Source organism: Crocodylus porosus, unplaced genomic scaffold (assembly GCF_001723895.1).
Source record: "Crocodylus porosus isolate Cpor-Errol unplaced genomic scaffold, CroPor_comp1, whole genome shotgun sequence".
Classification (NCBI taxonomy): domain Eukaryota; kingdom Metazoa; phylum Chordata; order Crocodylia; family Crocodylidae; genus Crocodylus; species Crocodylus porosus.
In genome coordinates this window covers 177248269-177264953 of record NW_017728886.1, presented here as the reverse complement: position 1 = coordinate 177264953, position 16685 = coordinate 177248269, and the positions used below count along the sequence as shown (strand labels likewise).

Genomic DNA, 16685 nt, shown 5'->3' with positions numbered 1-16685 from the left:
CACCATATGCTTAAGTCCTTTCTGTTTTATCTGCTTTTTGCTTACCTTCCTTGATTTAGTAATGGACCATTATTTTCCTTAGTCTGTCTTTCTTTTAGTGTATTTATAGAATCATTTCTTACAGTCTTATGCAAAGACAGTTGGAAAGATGAAGACGTAAAACTAATACAACTACTGGGGCCATGCCTATACTTATGTTTGTGTACTGTAATAGTGAGTGTTTAACTTAAAGTATTGTTCAATCTCATTGGCCAGGTCTTTCCCCACTTCCCTAACTGCAGGCTCCTTTAGCACTGCATGGGCGGGCAGCTTCCCCGCTACCACTGCATCATGCAAGCAGGCAGAATGAATTAACAAACATTTATTTATTTATTTATTTTCTTAATAGGGAACTTTGAGTAAATCTGAATGGGAAGCAACAAGTAAGTAGTGTTTTGAAACTTAAAATACCGTTCCTTTAACAAAGTAGTTGAATAAATTATAGCGGTAGAAGGTGTGCAGATACACCCTTTCAAAGGTGGTGGTTTAATGTTAAAAACTTAAGAGGCTAATTTTTATATGCATTTTTATTCATGTGACCAAATATAGGTTTAGTTGCCTAACTTTAGGATGATCAAGTTAATAAAAAAAAAGTCGTCATATGCATGTAACTTAAGTTTGCTTAAATTAAAATGGCGATTAACAGAAACTGTTTACAGCACTCAGTATTGGGGACTACAAATTTTATAGTGTTGGGGAAGCATGAACGTGCAAAATATTTCAAGAAAGTTGTTAAAGCTTTATTGTAGATCAAATTGGCTAACTTATTCACAGGTTGCCCTTCTCGGCACTCAGTATATTTCAGATACAAATAGTTGAGGAATGGATACGAGGGTGACTGGTGTTTATTCTGATGTGTTGCACTTTTAAATAGAAAACAGTAATATTGTTACATATATTGTATGAGTTTTTTAAGCCATGTAATTGGAAATTTCTGTGGCCCCACGGACTACTCTTTTCCGCCACCCTTGATTTTTAGAAAAAGTAGTTGGATATCTACGTAAAAAAAAAAAAATCCTTCTGGGAGTCCAATAGCTTTTATGTATTGCAGTCAATTAGAATTAGTAGTATTCCAGACCTTGGTATTGGCCTGCTCAGATGTCAGAAAATGCTAGATTTGTAAATTTAGTTAGCTGTTAGTGTTCAGGAAGTCTTTAATCAGAATTTTTTCTTATGGTCAGAGAATCCATTTGTTCGTCTTCAAATAAGTATTCTCTCTCCCATTGGAGCTTTGGTTTTACAGATCAACTTTTGTTCTCTTATTGCAATCATCTGTTTTTAAATATGTATCAGGAGGATTGTGACAAACTCAAAGGACTTTATATCTTTTCAGCAGTGCTTATTTTTTATTAAATTGAGGGTTTTCATACTTGTTTTAAGGAGTAATTGAGGATTAGTTACCCAACAGTCTTTGTATAGAGAGCTTGAGGAATAGTATTCCTGATGGGTAAAATAGAGGCAGTTTGCCACAATTAAGTAGAATTTTGTATTGTTGCTGGAAAATGCATTCAGGCTTATTGTATACATTGAACAACCTTCTAGCTATGACACACGTAATCATAAACAGCTATTTAGAGTCGGCTGGAAACCTCTAACTATCAGATTGTAGTCTGCTTTTTTTTTTTTTTATAAGAAACTAGTTTTGCAATGTGTTTTGACACGTCTCTGCTGGCATGAGACAAGGGTTGTCTGTAAATTCTACTCTTCCGTGTATCTGTTATTGATGATAAGACAGATAAGCACATTGCAGGAGTATTACTGTAGTCAAAATAGTACTTAACCTCCATTTCTACTAGGTACATTTTTGAGTTAACAAAATGTCAGCTGTGATTTGTAAACACACTGTGGTGTCTCTTTCTAACAGCTATTATTTTTAAAACGGTAACTTCACATTTTCATATCTTTGTATGTACTATTAATATTTAATTTCACCTTTGCAGAGAGAAACACAACCTTAATTCTGCTCTATTGCATCTATTATAAAGAAAAATACAAACCAAAGGAACATTTAGGATTACACATTAACCTTACGTAGCTATGAATCTTAAAATTGTGATAATGAATTTTGAAAGACTTAAAAAGAAATGGAATAAATTGAATGTTAAGACATTTCACATTTCATAGCTAGAATCCTTAAGCTACTGTTGCATCAAGCATATAATATTATAAAGCTGCATTTAAGATTTAATATTGCATTGCTTTGGATATTGTTTACTGGTTGGGTTCTTCTGAAAATATAGCCCTTCATCTAAATTACAAATACACAGTTGAATTTTGCTTACCCAAACTTACAGTTATATTAGAATATGCTTTTAATACATGGGCCGTAATGGATATGGTCAGATGGGGTAGCTATTGCTGCAGTTTTTATTAGATAGAATATTCTGCTCTCCAGTATCTTTTTTAGAAAGTTATGTCAAATGTGTATTTTGAAACTTTCGGAATGAAGAGAAACTAGAAGTTTTCAGTGAAGTTTTAAATGTTCCTTTTTCTTTTCTAGGTATATACTTGGTTTTTGCATTTGAAAAGCAACTGTGAAAAAAATCACATACTGGAAGTAGCACGAAGAGATCACTTCCCTGTACAAGTTGGAGTGATCCAAAAATCCATTGTGGCAACTATTTTTTTATGTTTATTTTTTAATTATTGGAAGTGTGCGGGACACTACCAAAAAACTAGAGCAAGCTCGTGAATCGGAGTTACAGTTGCCTGTCTGTGACAGATGGACTAGTGTGTATATGTAAAAATGATTCTGAACCTGTGTCTTTTAAAACATATTTTTAAGTAACCTGCCTACTCCCAGAAAAAAACCCCTTTGAACTTTACATGTATTTTGTTCCAAGCAAAGGTTCCATTAGTAGAAATTTGTTCATGAGTCTTAAGAGCCTGATCCTATGTCCTATGAAATCAAAAAGAAAAAAAAATGAGCGAGACCCCTCACACTTACTTACTTTTAGTGGTGTAGAATTCAGGCTTAGATATTGACAGCACAGTTTAAATACATTCATAATGCAGTACTCTTATACTTAGAGATATGTCTGTACTGAAGTACAGCCAAAGCTAGCTTCAGGTACTGAAAAAAATTCAAGGTCATGGCATTATGGAGTATTATAGCCTAATTTTACTCTGCTGTGGCTAGACTTCTCCCTATAGTTACACTAGCTCAGGTGTCTCTATACTGAAATGTGTAGTGTAGACATAGCTTCAGTAGTGTTGTATTAAAGTTGTAGTTTATGCATTAAGATTCCAAGCTGTTCTTGTTTTTTGTGCTTGCTGATATGTAGTGTCAACTGAGTGTTCAAAATTAAATTGGTTTGCTCTGTACCACTTAATATTGCTTTCTGTCATCAGTACTTTCAGGAATTCACTCCTGAAGGGTTTTAATATAGACCCTTTTACAGACCACTTTAGAGACATACCAATGTATTCAGCAAGTAGCAAACACTATATTTAGGGCGCCCAACATTTTCGTTACAAAAGGCTCTCGACAAGTTTATGTAGTTTTGAAGCACACTTTTGAAACTTAGCATAGAGCGGCATAGTTTGTGAAATTCCAGTCGGGTTTGGGTGAATTACAGAACTATTGAGAATAATTTTGGTTGAAAACTCTTTTCACTTGCTGCAGCACTCAGGTAAACTTTGGTAGCATGCCAGAACAAGAGAACATGAACGTTCTTAAAAAAGGGGCCTGCAATATACCCAGAAGCCCTAAAGGCTGACAAAGTCGCTGTAGCAGCAAGGATGGAAAGGAATTGTCCCCCTTGTCCCCTCTGCCATGTAGTTATGTCACGTTGGCTGTACTGACCAAATCCTTTCCTACTAATCCTTTCTGAAGCCTCCTACTTCAGAGTAACAGCTTTCTGCTGCTGGCAGATATATATAGTAAAAATGATAAAACACTGATAGTTCAGAATTCAAAATGGAGAAGATTTGTTAAAACTTTCCATATAGAATTCGATTTTCCTTCTACAAGAGTAACAACACAAAACTACTGAAGGAACATTGTGTCAAAGTTCTCAAATTAGGTTCTCAATAAGTATCTAAATTAAGATGTGTCAGACTCAGATTCCTAGTTGGCTGTGCCAGCCTCCTGCTTCTGTGTGAATGTGCATTTGTTAGACTAGTGGTTCTCAACTGTGTTGCAGTGCTACTCTGGGTGTGCGTTGCTGTCACTGCATCTCAGTGGAACTGATCCATCTGCCTTGTTTGAAGCCAGACTGGGAAGGGCAGCAGCAGGAGCATATGTTTTTGCTGTAATGCTTCCCAGTCTGACCCAGTGTGCTTTTTCCTGGAAATGAGATGGGAGAATTCTACTTACCATGCACATGTGCCTCTGTTCCTGGGAGGAGTGCAGGAGAGCTGCGCAAAAGTGGCTGCTGCTGCCTGCTTTAAGTTGAGATAACCCTAATGTTGTGAAGAGCTTGCATTGATGCTGCAGCATTTCCTGGTTTGGCTCTGCACAAATTGGGCAGAGCACTTGCACCCTATTAAATGAACTGAGGAAGCACAAGAGTGGTTCTCAACTGGAGTGCTGCCAAATTCAGAAAATTTAGAGAGGAGTGACCTGAATCTAAAAAGGATGAAAACCACTGTGTTCTCACCAACTGCAGTTTATCAGACTTCTTTTCTTTTTTTTTTTTTTTTTTTTTTTTAAACCCTGTAGAACCAATATCATTCACTACATTGAGCGATCTCGGAGTTAGAACTAAAGTTGTCATCTATAAACTGCTTGATTACAGTAGTAGTACCCCAGTGACTGGCATGGCACTAGATTTGTGTATGTGACACTTCTCCCAGACTGTTAGATGTTATCTGGGCTACAGAGTATCTAATTGTAGAGGTTCCAAAAGACATGATCAAAGCCTGCGTCCAAAAACAAGTATAGGTCAATTATTAAACTGCTCATGTTGAGTTATTTGAAAATGTCTGTACGTGGGCATTTGTAGGAAAATCCTCAAACAGCACAGGATTCAAATTTAAAGTAATGCAGAACACAGAAATTTACATTATAGGTACAATGAAATAAATAACACGTTGCATTGAGAGAACCAAAAATCTGTAAACATAACCTAGAGCCATATACTTTTTTAGTTCTTTATTTTGTCTCTTAAAGAATAAATATGGGATGATGCTAGAGGAAAAAAAAATCACTTGACACCATAGAGTATACTTTTTTTGGACAAGCTTTTTGATTTTAAAAAACATTTAGTATACTTTACAGCTTTAACATTTAAGAATTGATTTGGTAAAATTTTGATTCACTTCCTGTTTTTAAGCTGGAGGGAAAAGTATTGATCTGGCTTATGATTATAGACATGCCAAAAGTTTAGAACACTTACTAGTCTCTTTCTGCAAGCTGTGACTGCTACTTAAAATGGTTCTCTAGTGACCTCCACCCTTCATGTAATTTTAGGAGTTAGTTTACAATAATAACCAGTTACTGACACAAAGAAATGATGTTCAAGGTAGGGTTATCAACAGAGTAATTTTCCTAATGTTAAGAGACTCAAAACAGCAGAAGAAATCAAGTGTCTGGAAAGCTGAGCAGGGAAAAAGTGTCATTTGAAACAAACATGGAAGAGACAGTGTCAGATCTTTCACTTTCCTAGAAGAAGTCTCAGCAGGAGCTTTACTTACACAAGGTGTGAAAATTTTAACTTCTAAAATGGATTCCCCTTTGTTTTTAATTTCCTGTCACTTAACCTCTCTACACTGTGGCACGCTGAACATGTTTGCTTGGATTTTAGCTTTTGTTCCTGGATCAGAAGGAAGACGCTGGTAAGTAACACAAAGAAAATCCTAAATATACTTCAAATTTGTCGGCTAAGTTTTCAAGTTTTTATGCCCAACTTGGAAGCATTTCTAGTAGTGTCTGGAACATAACTGTTGGATCCTCCCAGTTCCACAATTTTAAGACTTTTAGGCATCAGCAGGCAGAAATCTTATTTTCCACAAAACACAAAATATCAAAATAGGAGACTTGTTGACACAGGTAAAGCTTCAAATGACTTGCCCGGTCAAACAACTGAAGGTAGATGCCTTCAGAACAATACTGATCATCTGGCAGCCTGAATAACTTCTCTCCAAACATAAAAAGTCATATGGGAGGTAATAGTGGTGAATAGAAAATCCTGACTGGCAGGAAGGAGCAAGAGCACATGAAAATGGGAAGGGACGTAGGGGTGCACAGTTCCACTGCAATAGAAGGTCTTCAGAGGATGAGTTGCAGGGTCCCCTTGAAATAAAAGGGAGGATAGGAGAATGGCGCATGAGATACTTGTAATGGAGAATGAAGGATGAAAGGCCTGAGTGTTTTCTCCCATCACAGTTGGCTATGGAAGATACAGGCTTCATCTTTATCCATTGTGTCAGTGTTGTGTGTTTGAGAAATTAAGGGTGGGGGGGAAAAATAAATTGCTCATGAACACTTATTTTTGCCCCTGAGGACATGGAAAAATATCTAAAGCAGTTCTGCTCAAACTTTTGGTGCCATGGGCCAACTGAGTGGTACACAGCATAGACAGGACCCCACAGCCCCAGTCAGGTTGCACTGTGGATCCAGACTGTGCTGCTCCTGCCTGGCCCCATGTGCCAGGATTGGGGCCCTGAGATCACGTGTCAATTCTGCCCAGTCCTGCATTCTGAGACTGGGACCCTGAGGCTCTGCGCTGCCTCTGTGTGCTGGTATGGGACCTGAACCCCACTGCTGCTTCCCAGCACCACATGCCAGGCTGAGAGCCGTGGGACTGTGCACCAAATCTAGCATGCAGGGTTCATGGAGCTACACAGGCCCAATGGATGCATCTACGCAAGACACATTGATGCCTAATGTGCATTATGGGCATGTGTCTACATGTGCATACTCTTAATTCTCATAAAAAATGTCAAAATTAGACTAACACTGCCTAATTAGACTAACTGTGACTAATGCACTTATTATTTTAAGTGCGTTAATGCATGTGTAGATGTGACCCAGTGCTAACTTTAGTGTCGGATCTGCCCAGCCACTTGGGGCACATGGCAGGGCTTCAGGGACTTGGCATTAACTTTAGGGCTAAGTCCCTGCATGTGTAGACACCTGCCAAAATCATTTAATGCATATTAAATTTAGTTGTGCTTAAATGAGCATGTAGATGTGCCCGATGAGAAGGTGCTGGAGGCTGCATTTGGCCTGTGGGTTAGGGATTGAGCACCTCTGATCTAAAGCACAAAGTGCTGCTTAAGCTAGCCCTGCTACCTGGTTGGACGAATTAAGTCAGTTCATTACTGACATATCTCGGTCCCTTGCCACACATTACACTTATGGTGTGGCTAAAATGAGATTAATTGTGCCGCAAATAGCAACAGTGTTATAGGTGATGTATGGTGCCATGAAGTGTCAAACCAGCCACAGATATTCCATAAAATATGTGGAACTGTTGTGGCTTGTTTGTATGGTGCCATAAATTGTAATGTATAGCACCCCTTATCCTAATGTTGACAATCAGCTGATTGGCAGTGTTCGCTTGTCAGTATTGGCTTAGACTAAAAAAAGGTTGCTGGAGGTGTGGGTTGCAAGGTTCCCAGGAATGTATTTGAAGGACTCCCATTGCTGGGAACCTTGCAACCCCTGTACCTGGCAAACTTTCCTGCATTGTCCTGCAGGAAACATTTTATAATAATGATTTTATTTATTTATTACTAAGTTCTTAAGATGCTCAAGGGTGGAGCATATATATAGTGCTGTATTGATAACATTCAGGCACAAGTGCTTTCTTTGTGAGGCAAATTAAATTTTAAAATGCAGATACCACACTTCAGGCCAAGTAGTTTAGTCTCCCTCACTGAGACACCCAATAGAGGTGTCATTCATGATGGAGATTTTTCTGAGATATGGATACCTGTCCCATGTGAACAGGACAAAAACAAAGCAACATTCATTATGAATTCTCACTGCAACTTTTATACCATTGGTGATGAAATTCAGAGTTACACTTCTTGCCACAATGTAGCTCTACTGTATTGTACACATAATTAACATCCTAACCAGTAAACTGATATTCTTGGGTTTGAAGTGCAAGGTGCAGAGAATTTGGGCCCTGAAGCTTGAAAGCACGTAAGCATGTATTTACCTTTTGTGCTTCAATTTAAGCAGATGCTTAATTGAGAAGGACTGGTGTATTACATTTGTTGCCTATTACAAAATATTTTGTTGGCACCTGAAGCATGAAAATACTGAAAGATTTGAAGTAACCCTCTTACAGTATTTGATTAGTTTAATTTACATAATGAATATACCAGTCCTTTGAAATAAAATAAGATTCTAGGGAAAAACTCATGTAATAGGGCACTATCTTATCTGAAATGCATTTTTAGTAAAAAGGAGTAATTATCATTCACTCTGCTAATTGCTAAGACTTGGAAAAATAGTTAATTTGTGGGAACACTGAAATTGAAGTAGAATAAATCTAACACAGCTGCAAAGTAATCAAGACACTGATAACAAATCCATTTTGCAATTGACTCAGTGCTAAAGTGATGCTGTTGGAGGAAATATATTCCTAATGGTACACAGGACTAGTAGATTTCACTGTTCATAAAATGTTTATTGTATACCCCAAATAAGGCCCACAGTTCTAAAAAGCAAGGAACCAGGCATCTCCATATTTTATAAACCTAAATTAGGGGCCTGAATTAGTGACTGTATCAAGACTCATTATCTCAATACAGTAAAGTCTTAATAGATCAGAATCCATCCTGTTATAAGTTTCAGTCCTTTGTTTAGTGAATAAATGCAAGTGATTTCTCATACATTTAGGAGTATGGTAGTGCACAAGTATCATTGTAATAAAAGTTGATATCCAGAAACTATGTGATGCCTAAAACTCAATTTAGTTTGATCATAAACTCTTCTATAGCAAATAAAGTTTAGTTTCAGTTCAAGGTATTTATACATGAGGTCTTTATCAAGTGTCTGTTCAGAATGACACATGCTTCTAACAACTTAAGTATCAGGAAAAGATAATAATAAAGGATAATACTTTTGATTTCCCAAAACGAAGCTAAGATCAAAGTCCAGTTCCTAGTTTTGTAAAGGGTTTCTTCAGTTTACTATGCAGTTTCAAGTCCTTGTCTAGATGTTTCCAAATTCAGATTTCCAATTCTGCAGTGCAAAAGAAGGAATTACTTTTCTGTTTGTTAGCCCAAATTGCATGTAAAAATCTGAGGTAAGAATGGCAATATACTGTATTTTGTACTTGTGTAAATGACTGCATAAAGTACAGATAACACTATATGAGTTGCCTGCAGCCCAGTGCTTCCTCTACCTGGATTCTTCCTAACTCCACCTTCCTCACCTTCAAATAAAACTAACCAGTTGGTTATTGTAATTGGTTCCTGAATAGCAGAGTCTAACTTGGCAAGGAAAATCTAACTTATGCTTAAACAGGTATAGACTAGTAAAATCTGTTATTTTTGGTTAATATATAAAATGCACCTTCCAAATAAAAATCAAACTCTTACAAAATCAAAAGTGACATTTTCATAGTCCAAGCTGTCAGGGTAAACCTAACAGAATTAATCAGGCCCCAAGGTCACGGTGGTCCAGGGTGGCAATCAGATATGGACAGGTGGGATTATTGGCGTGGAGTCAGGAGATATGAACCTGTAGTGGATTTGGACAAAGATGAATTTATTTAACTTACGCTTTAGGCATAGGCAGCGATGTCTTCAGTTACAGTATTAACAAAAGAGAACAACGAAGGGGTCTGTTGGTCCACGAGGTTCCCCGACAGAGCAAGCCTGTCGGATAAGTCCCAGGGCTGGTCAACAGCTCATAAACGGGGTAAACAGACAAACAGAACTGTAACACGTAGGTCAATAACTGGGGTCGTGACGCCAGTTCAATGGACAAACGGATGGTCGATGACGAAAGCCGAGGTCGAAAGCCAGGTAAGTAGAGTCACGTCGAGGTACCAAGGGTGATCCGGAGGCGAAGTCACGGCCAAAGCGAAAACAGTCCAGTAACCGGAGAATCGTCAGTATAAGGAGAATCCAAATCATAGTCAAGGATAGTGAGAAGTCAATCGAAACTGGAATAATCAAAGCCGTAATTGCTATCAGTTAAGGACACAGAGTGCCAAATCGAGGGAGGAGATCGATAGGCCTAAGGGCCTGACTGAGAGACAGTCCCTGGAGCAGCAGCCTCTGTCTCCAGCTAGCGCGATCTCCCCCCGAGGGAGGGGCTCACTAAACTTTACCTGAATTTAGTGGCCAATCAGAGTGCTCTCCGCAGAGAAATTTCTAGTCAGATTACCTCATGTCAGGTTCTGACTGAGCATGCTGTCAGTCAGAAGCTGACACAGTCTGAGCATGCGTCTGTGGGGAAAGTAGGTCAGCGATGACTGACAGGTCCGCAGGTCACCTGGGGGCAAGGGCTGGGTGAGCCTTGGAACTTTCCACTCACAGAGTCCAATATGCATGTCAGTCTCAATCTTCTGTGTTGGCAGCATCTAATCAAAATTTTGCTCTGACACAAGCAAGCCTCTTTGGTGAGGGCTACACGACAGCAACATTTTAAAATATTACAGGAATTAATTTCTTTGCTCAGGAGGGCCCTTCATTTCTGGAATGAGCCATCCATTAGTCAGTCAAAAGAAATCTGACAACTATCAGTATACCTCTACTTCAAACAGCTGGAATTGAAGCCTGCATCTCATAAATCAAGAGAACCATAAATAAGATGAACAAATCACTTGGTAGCAATTACAGTGGGGAAAATTGTTGACTTGTTTAATTACCTTCTTTATGCATTATTTATTTCTCATTCACTGTGTCTAGTCAACAGTGACCTAGAGGAAAAGATGTAGAGCTATGAGCTATGCTAACATGAGGTTGACTATAATGTCAACTAGGACTATTCTGTTTGTTCCTATTACATTTGTAGTCCCAAATTAAAGATTGCAACCTAAAGTAGGGGGGTTGCAAAGCCCCAAATCCCCCTCCCTCTACCTCAGACTGCAATTTCCAGTCTATCAACAATTAACAATCTGAGGACTTACTGAAAACAATGTTATCAATTTGCGTGCTTACAATGAATGGGTAAAGGCCTCGGGTACTTCATGGTCACTGTCCCTGTGCCCCAGTTCTTAAGGCAAGTTGAAGTTAAACCAAGGCAATTTAGTTCAGTTTCATATGGGATAAACTGTTCTGGTTTAACTGTCACGGGGCAAGTCTACGCATGCATTAATGCACCATAATTATGGTACATTAAGTTTGGCATTTGTAATGACAGGTTCCCTAACAATGCACTGTAATCAGAACTACTGTGTAGTAGCACCAGTCCTTGCTTTTTTGTGATCCTAATGTATAGTAGACTCATTCTGCTGTCCATCATCATATTGGTACTGTTTTTGCCTGTTGTGCTAATGTGCAGTAGAATTAGTCTATTGGGTATTTAACATCTCATGTAGATGTGCCCACTGCATGGTTAGGGTTGGTAGAAACAGTTACTGCAGAAGCAGCTGGGGCATAAAGTCCCTGGCAGTTGTTGGTACATAAATAATTACTGCTATTATTTGAAGTCCACACCATTCTAACAAAAGAAGACAAAAATTAATTATGTGTGTGCATCATTGAATGAGTTTGTATTTGGAATGTTTCTTGTATGGTGGTTAGGCGATTGTGTTGTTAGAAGATGTTTTAAAATAGGATGTGAAAGGGAGGAGAGGGGGAGAGGGGTAGATATTAGGAAGAACTTTCTCACTAGGAGGGTAGTAAAGCATTGGAACAAGTTACCAAGAAAGGTTGTGGACTCTCCATCCTTGGAGGTTTTTGAGACCTGGCTAGACAAATCCTGGCTCATGTCCTAGGCTTTACCCTCTTAACTGCACTCATAGGTGGAGGTTGTAATTGTCTGAGGATTTTCCAAATAGGTTCGATGGAGAAGTGATATGTCATAACCAGTGGTGTGCGATTCATGGGGGTTTTCCTTCTGTACTGCAGCAGTTCACGTGAAGAATTGCTGCAGTGCAGAAGGAAAAGCTACATGAATCGCGCACCACTGGTTATGACATATCACCCCTCCCTTGAACCTATGTAGAAAATCCTCAAACAATTACAACCCATACTCGAAGAAGATTCAATTCTTAGAGATCTTCCCAGAACCACGCATCCTAGCCTGCAAACAAGCGCTGAACCTCACTAACCTCATCACCAGAAGCAAACTTCCTGTGGCCCAAAACACACCGAATGGATCCAGACTGCCATGCCATGACAAGAAATGTAAAACCTGCCAACATATCTCCTCCCCTGCCCCTCCACCCCCAAATTACTACACCCCACAACAGAACCATCAGCATTCCTGGATCTTATAGCTTCCCCTGCAGAAATGTAATATATCTCATCCAGTGCATCAAATGCCCTGATGGAAAAGATGTAGGAGAGACCAAACAACAACTGTGCACCAGAATGAACACACACCAGAAATCTATCAAAGACGGGAATACCCAATTACCTGTGGGAGCACATTTCTTGCAAGAAAGCCACTCTCTCCGATCTCTCAGTTCTAACGCTCAAAGGGAGTTTTCAAAACACCTTTCATGGATGAGCGTATAAACTTCATCAACCTCCTGAATACAAAAAAGTATGGACTAAGTATAGACATTGGTTTTATGACACATTACAACCCGCCTAACATCTGAGTCCCCAGGTACTTCTCCACTATTTGCCAGCCACATTCATTCCCCTTCCCCTCCCTCCACACCCCAGCCTGTCTCTCATCCACTGACTCCTCAATTTACATCTTCACTGACTGCCTATCTTACAGTTATACCAGCCTCTGGCCTCTTTACTATTCGTTCCATCCAGGAAGAGCACACACCAACTACAGATGCTTCCTCAGCCTGGCAAAGGGTATTTATACCCGAAAGCTTGCAAAGAAGAATGATTCCAACTTTCTGAGTTGGTCTAATTAAAATACCAGATTTACCCAAAGAACCTTGTCTGCCTATGTCCTTAGGCCAACACAGCTACAACCTATACCCCAATAAGTAAATATGTACTTTCTACAAGGAACTATATTAGGAGAACAACCAGGTTTATTCATCCTTTACTTTTCCTAAGCAGCCATACTGAAAGGCAGAATTCTATCTAAACAGCCTTGATTAAGGCAGAAACTTTACTATGCCCCACTGGCTTCACTTGAGTTTTGCATGGCCTCACGTGTTCCCTTGCAGAGAAGAAGCTGCAGATCAGTGCCGGAACAGTACAAGACTCACCATACTGGAAACTCAAAAGTTCTTTCTGCCTTCCTGCTCTGTATGTCTTGGGGGGCAGTTGCTGCAGTTACATGCGAGTCCTAGCCTTGAGAACTAATGCATCCACCTATTGTCTGGCTGCCTTGCTAACAATCCTTAGAAATAGCCCAGAGGTGAGGTGGCAGCAGTTATGATGAGACATCGCTTAATTTGATGTCTTCTGAATCACTACAGCTTATTCCAGATTTAAGCCCTGGGCACTGGGGACACCAGAAAGACAGCCCCCATCACCCTAGGGATCCTGTGCTACCACTGTCACTTCTGTAGCAGCCCATTTAGTTGAATTACCATCACATTTTGTGGGGAAAAGCTACTTGGTTTCCCACCAGGCTTCTAAGGAATCATGTGGACTGATAGGAGCACCATGACAGCCCTGCCACATGATCTGCCCTGGGGTATCCAGTATCCCTGGTCTTGGGGGAAGCTCTGTGGTGCCGTGAGCCTGAAAGTTTTGGCTCTGACGGGAGCTTAGTTCCTGGCTATATAGCAGCAAGTCTGAGAGTCCTGAGAGCTCTGACTACAGTTTTGAACCTCTCAGGACTTTCAGGCTTCCTGATGCAGAGCTACAAGACTGGGAATCTTGTGTGCTTAGGCTAGTGCTCACAAAGTTCCCATGTTTTATACCACTGGTTAAGGTGGGAGTCCCACCTCCGTCAGACAGGGGAAACCTTATTTCTATAGAGCTGGGATTCAGTTTTGTGGCTTTGTTTCTCCTGAACATTTCCAACCAGTTCTGCATAAGAGCTCCTGGTCCCTTTGTGTGCAGCCTTTAGATTAGGCTTCTCTTATATTGGGATGTTGGCCAAATTAACCTTTCTCAACAATAACTGCATTTCAGCATATTCCGGGGCTGCTTTAAAGTGGCTACACTGAGCATGCTCACTAAGCCTATATAAAACAGCAAGTGTAAGGGCAATGCTGGGTGTGTGCTCCTGACCTATTGAAGACAGCTACACAGACTCATTTTGGGGAGCTGATATATATGCAGACTGAGAGTGAGTGGGTAGAGCATACCCCATACTCTCAGTATCTTTGGGAAAGTGATTTAACATTAAGTTTGAAAAATGAACCCTGAACCCTGAACCTATTTCTAAGAATGTCAACTGTGAACCAGTTTGTGAACTGTTCAAACACTCATTTTTCTATACTGATGGAATCCAATAACTATGATTGAGTTTATCCTATACAAGTAAACTTTCTATCCAAATGGAAACAGCTTCAACTGCACTTTAAAGATGGAATGCATCTACCACTGTCAGTAAGTCAAGTGGTTGTAAATACTTCCATTCTTCAAAATGCAGTTCAAGTTGTTTCACAATTTGAAAAATATATTTCAACCAGTGAAAGACCCATGTAAGCCTTTGAAACAGTTGGCTTTCTCTTCTCATTCAAGAGAGCTCATATACTGGTTGTTATGCTTTTCTTCGAAATATCACAATTGATGGCATTTTATGTGAATATAGAAGCTTAACTAAGTACTGAACCCTTTTGAAAAAATCAGCCTTCAGTCATTTATCCTGCACCCTTGACCTTCTGACTCATATTTGTCTTTTACAAATGTACTATGTAGCTTTTTTTTTGTATACCTGACAAGTAGTAATATCTACTTCAGATAAGTGTAGCCCAGCTGCACAGCCAGGTAGAAGCTCCTTGCTGAGTATCATGACAGAATCAATGCTCATGGACCCATGGAGATCTTAGACATAGACATTAGGGGCTTGAAGGGACTTCACGAGATCATTGGGTCCAGTCCCCTGCCCAAGGGGCAGGAAGTCAGCTGAGGTCAGATCACCTCAGCAAGATAAGCATCCAAGCATTTCTTAAAGGTATCTAGAGTAGGTGCTTGCATTATTTGGGCATGTCCACACATGCAAGTGTGTGTGCTTGCAGCAGCTCAAATAAAAACGGTGCAAATTTGAGCCAGGGTTTTTTGCCTCAGCGCATATGCTTGGACATGCACTTTGTTGTGGAGCAAATTGTGCCACTTGGGGCAAAATAATTCTGCCTGGCTCCTCCCAGATCTGCAGCCAAGGGGAGCTAGAGCCCAGGGACAGCACCTGTACTGTCCCCAGCAGTATAAAAAGCTGCCCTGTCTTGGCCCCAGCAGTATAAAAAGCCACCCTGGAAAGTAGCTCACGGCTACTCGATCTCAGGAGCTTCTGGGGCCCAGCCAATCGGTACCTGGCAACGCTGCCCCTCGTGCCAGTCGGACTGCTGAATAGGCCTGAGAGTTCCCTGCACACTCTATCCACTGCAGCAGTCTGGCAGGAGGGGCTGCTGCCTGGCTGTGACCTGCTCTGCACCTGCCAGACCTGGATGGGGACTGCACAGCCAGTAGAGGCATCTGCCTCTCTGGGCCAGCTGCCAGTGGACTGTGGTTGCAAGGTTGGCTTCTGTGCAGCACTACTGTCACATGTGCCCCCTTCCCAGCCATCTGAGTGGCTATCGCCTGGAAGATGTTTCAGGTGTGGTGGCTTGCTTTGAACTGTTAAAGCATGTCCTCCTGGCCCCATTTGGCCAGGAGGTCAGTCATAGCCAGCTGGATCCAAGATGCCAGCTCAGAGCAGGCAGGGTCCTGCCACTGGTCTCCCTAGCAGGAATTCTGGTATTCTCTAATCATATGATCATGGAATCAATGAGTCGGAAGGGATCTAGACAGATCATCTAGTCTGACCCCCTGCCATGGGCAGGAAGAAGCACTGGGGGTGGCAGGGGTCATAAGACCCCAACCAGGTGCCTATCCAGTTTCCTCTTGAAGATTTCCAGGGAAGGTGAGAGCACCACCTCTCTGGGAAGTCTATTCCAGGCTCCGGCCACCCTTACCGTGAAGTAGTTCTTCCTAATATCTAACCTAAACCTATCCTCCCTCAGTTTGTGGCCATTGTTCCTGGTGACTCCAAGGGCGGCCCTGGTGAACAGATTTTCCCCAAGTCCCTGCTGGTGGCCCGTGATAAAGTTGTAGGCAGCCACAAGATCCCCCCTCAGTCTCCTCTTGCGGAGACTGAAGAGATTCAGGTCCCTCAGCCTCTCCTCATAAGGCTGGCCACAGAGGCCCTCAACCATATGAGTGGTCCTCCTCTGGACCCTCTCCAGGTTTTCCATGTCCCTCTTGATGTGTGGCACCCAGAACTGGACACAGTACTCCAGCTGCGGCCTGACCAGCGCCACATAGAGGGGGAGCAAGACCTAACCTATAACCATAATGCCGGTTCCCTCTCCCCAGGTGCAGTACCCTGCACTTGTCCTTGTTGAACCACATCCTGTTCAGATCCGTCCACTTCTCTGACCTATCCAGGTCTGCCTGGATGTGGTCCCTGCCTGCCGGTGTATTCACTTTACCCCACAGCTTGG

At 41.0% G+C, this 16685-nt stretch overlaps 1 protein-coding gene across 1 annotated transcript in view; it reads left to right on the top strand.

Annotated features, from left to right (window-relative positions):
* Positions 1–3371, top strand: part of RNMT (RNA guanine-7 methyltransferase) — a 28550-nt gene extending 25179 nt beyond the window's left edge. The window contains exons 10-11 of the mRNA XM_019545451.1: positions 389–422; positions 2540–3371. Of these exons, the coding sequence (XP_019400996.1) occupies positions 389–422; positions 2540–2577 (72 nt within the window). The 3' untranslated portion in view covers positions 2578–3371. The remainder of the gene's footprint in view (positions 1–388; positions 423–2539) is intronic.
* The last annotated feature ends 13314 nt before the right edge of the window (positions 3372–16685 follow it).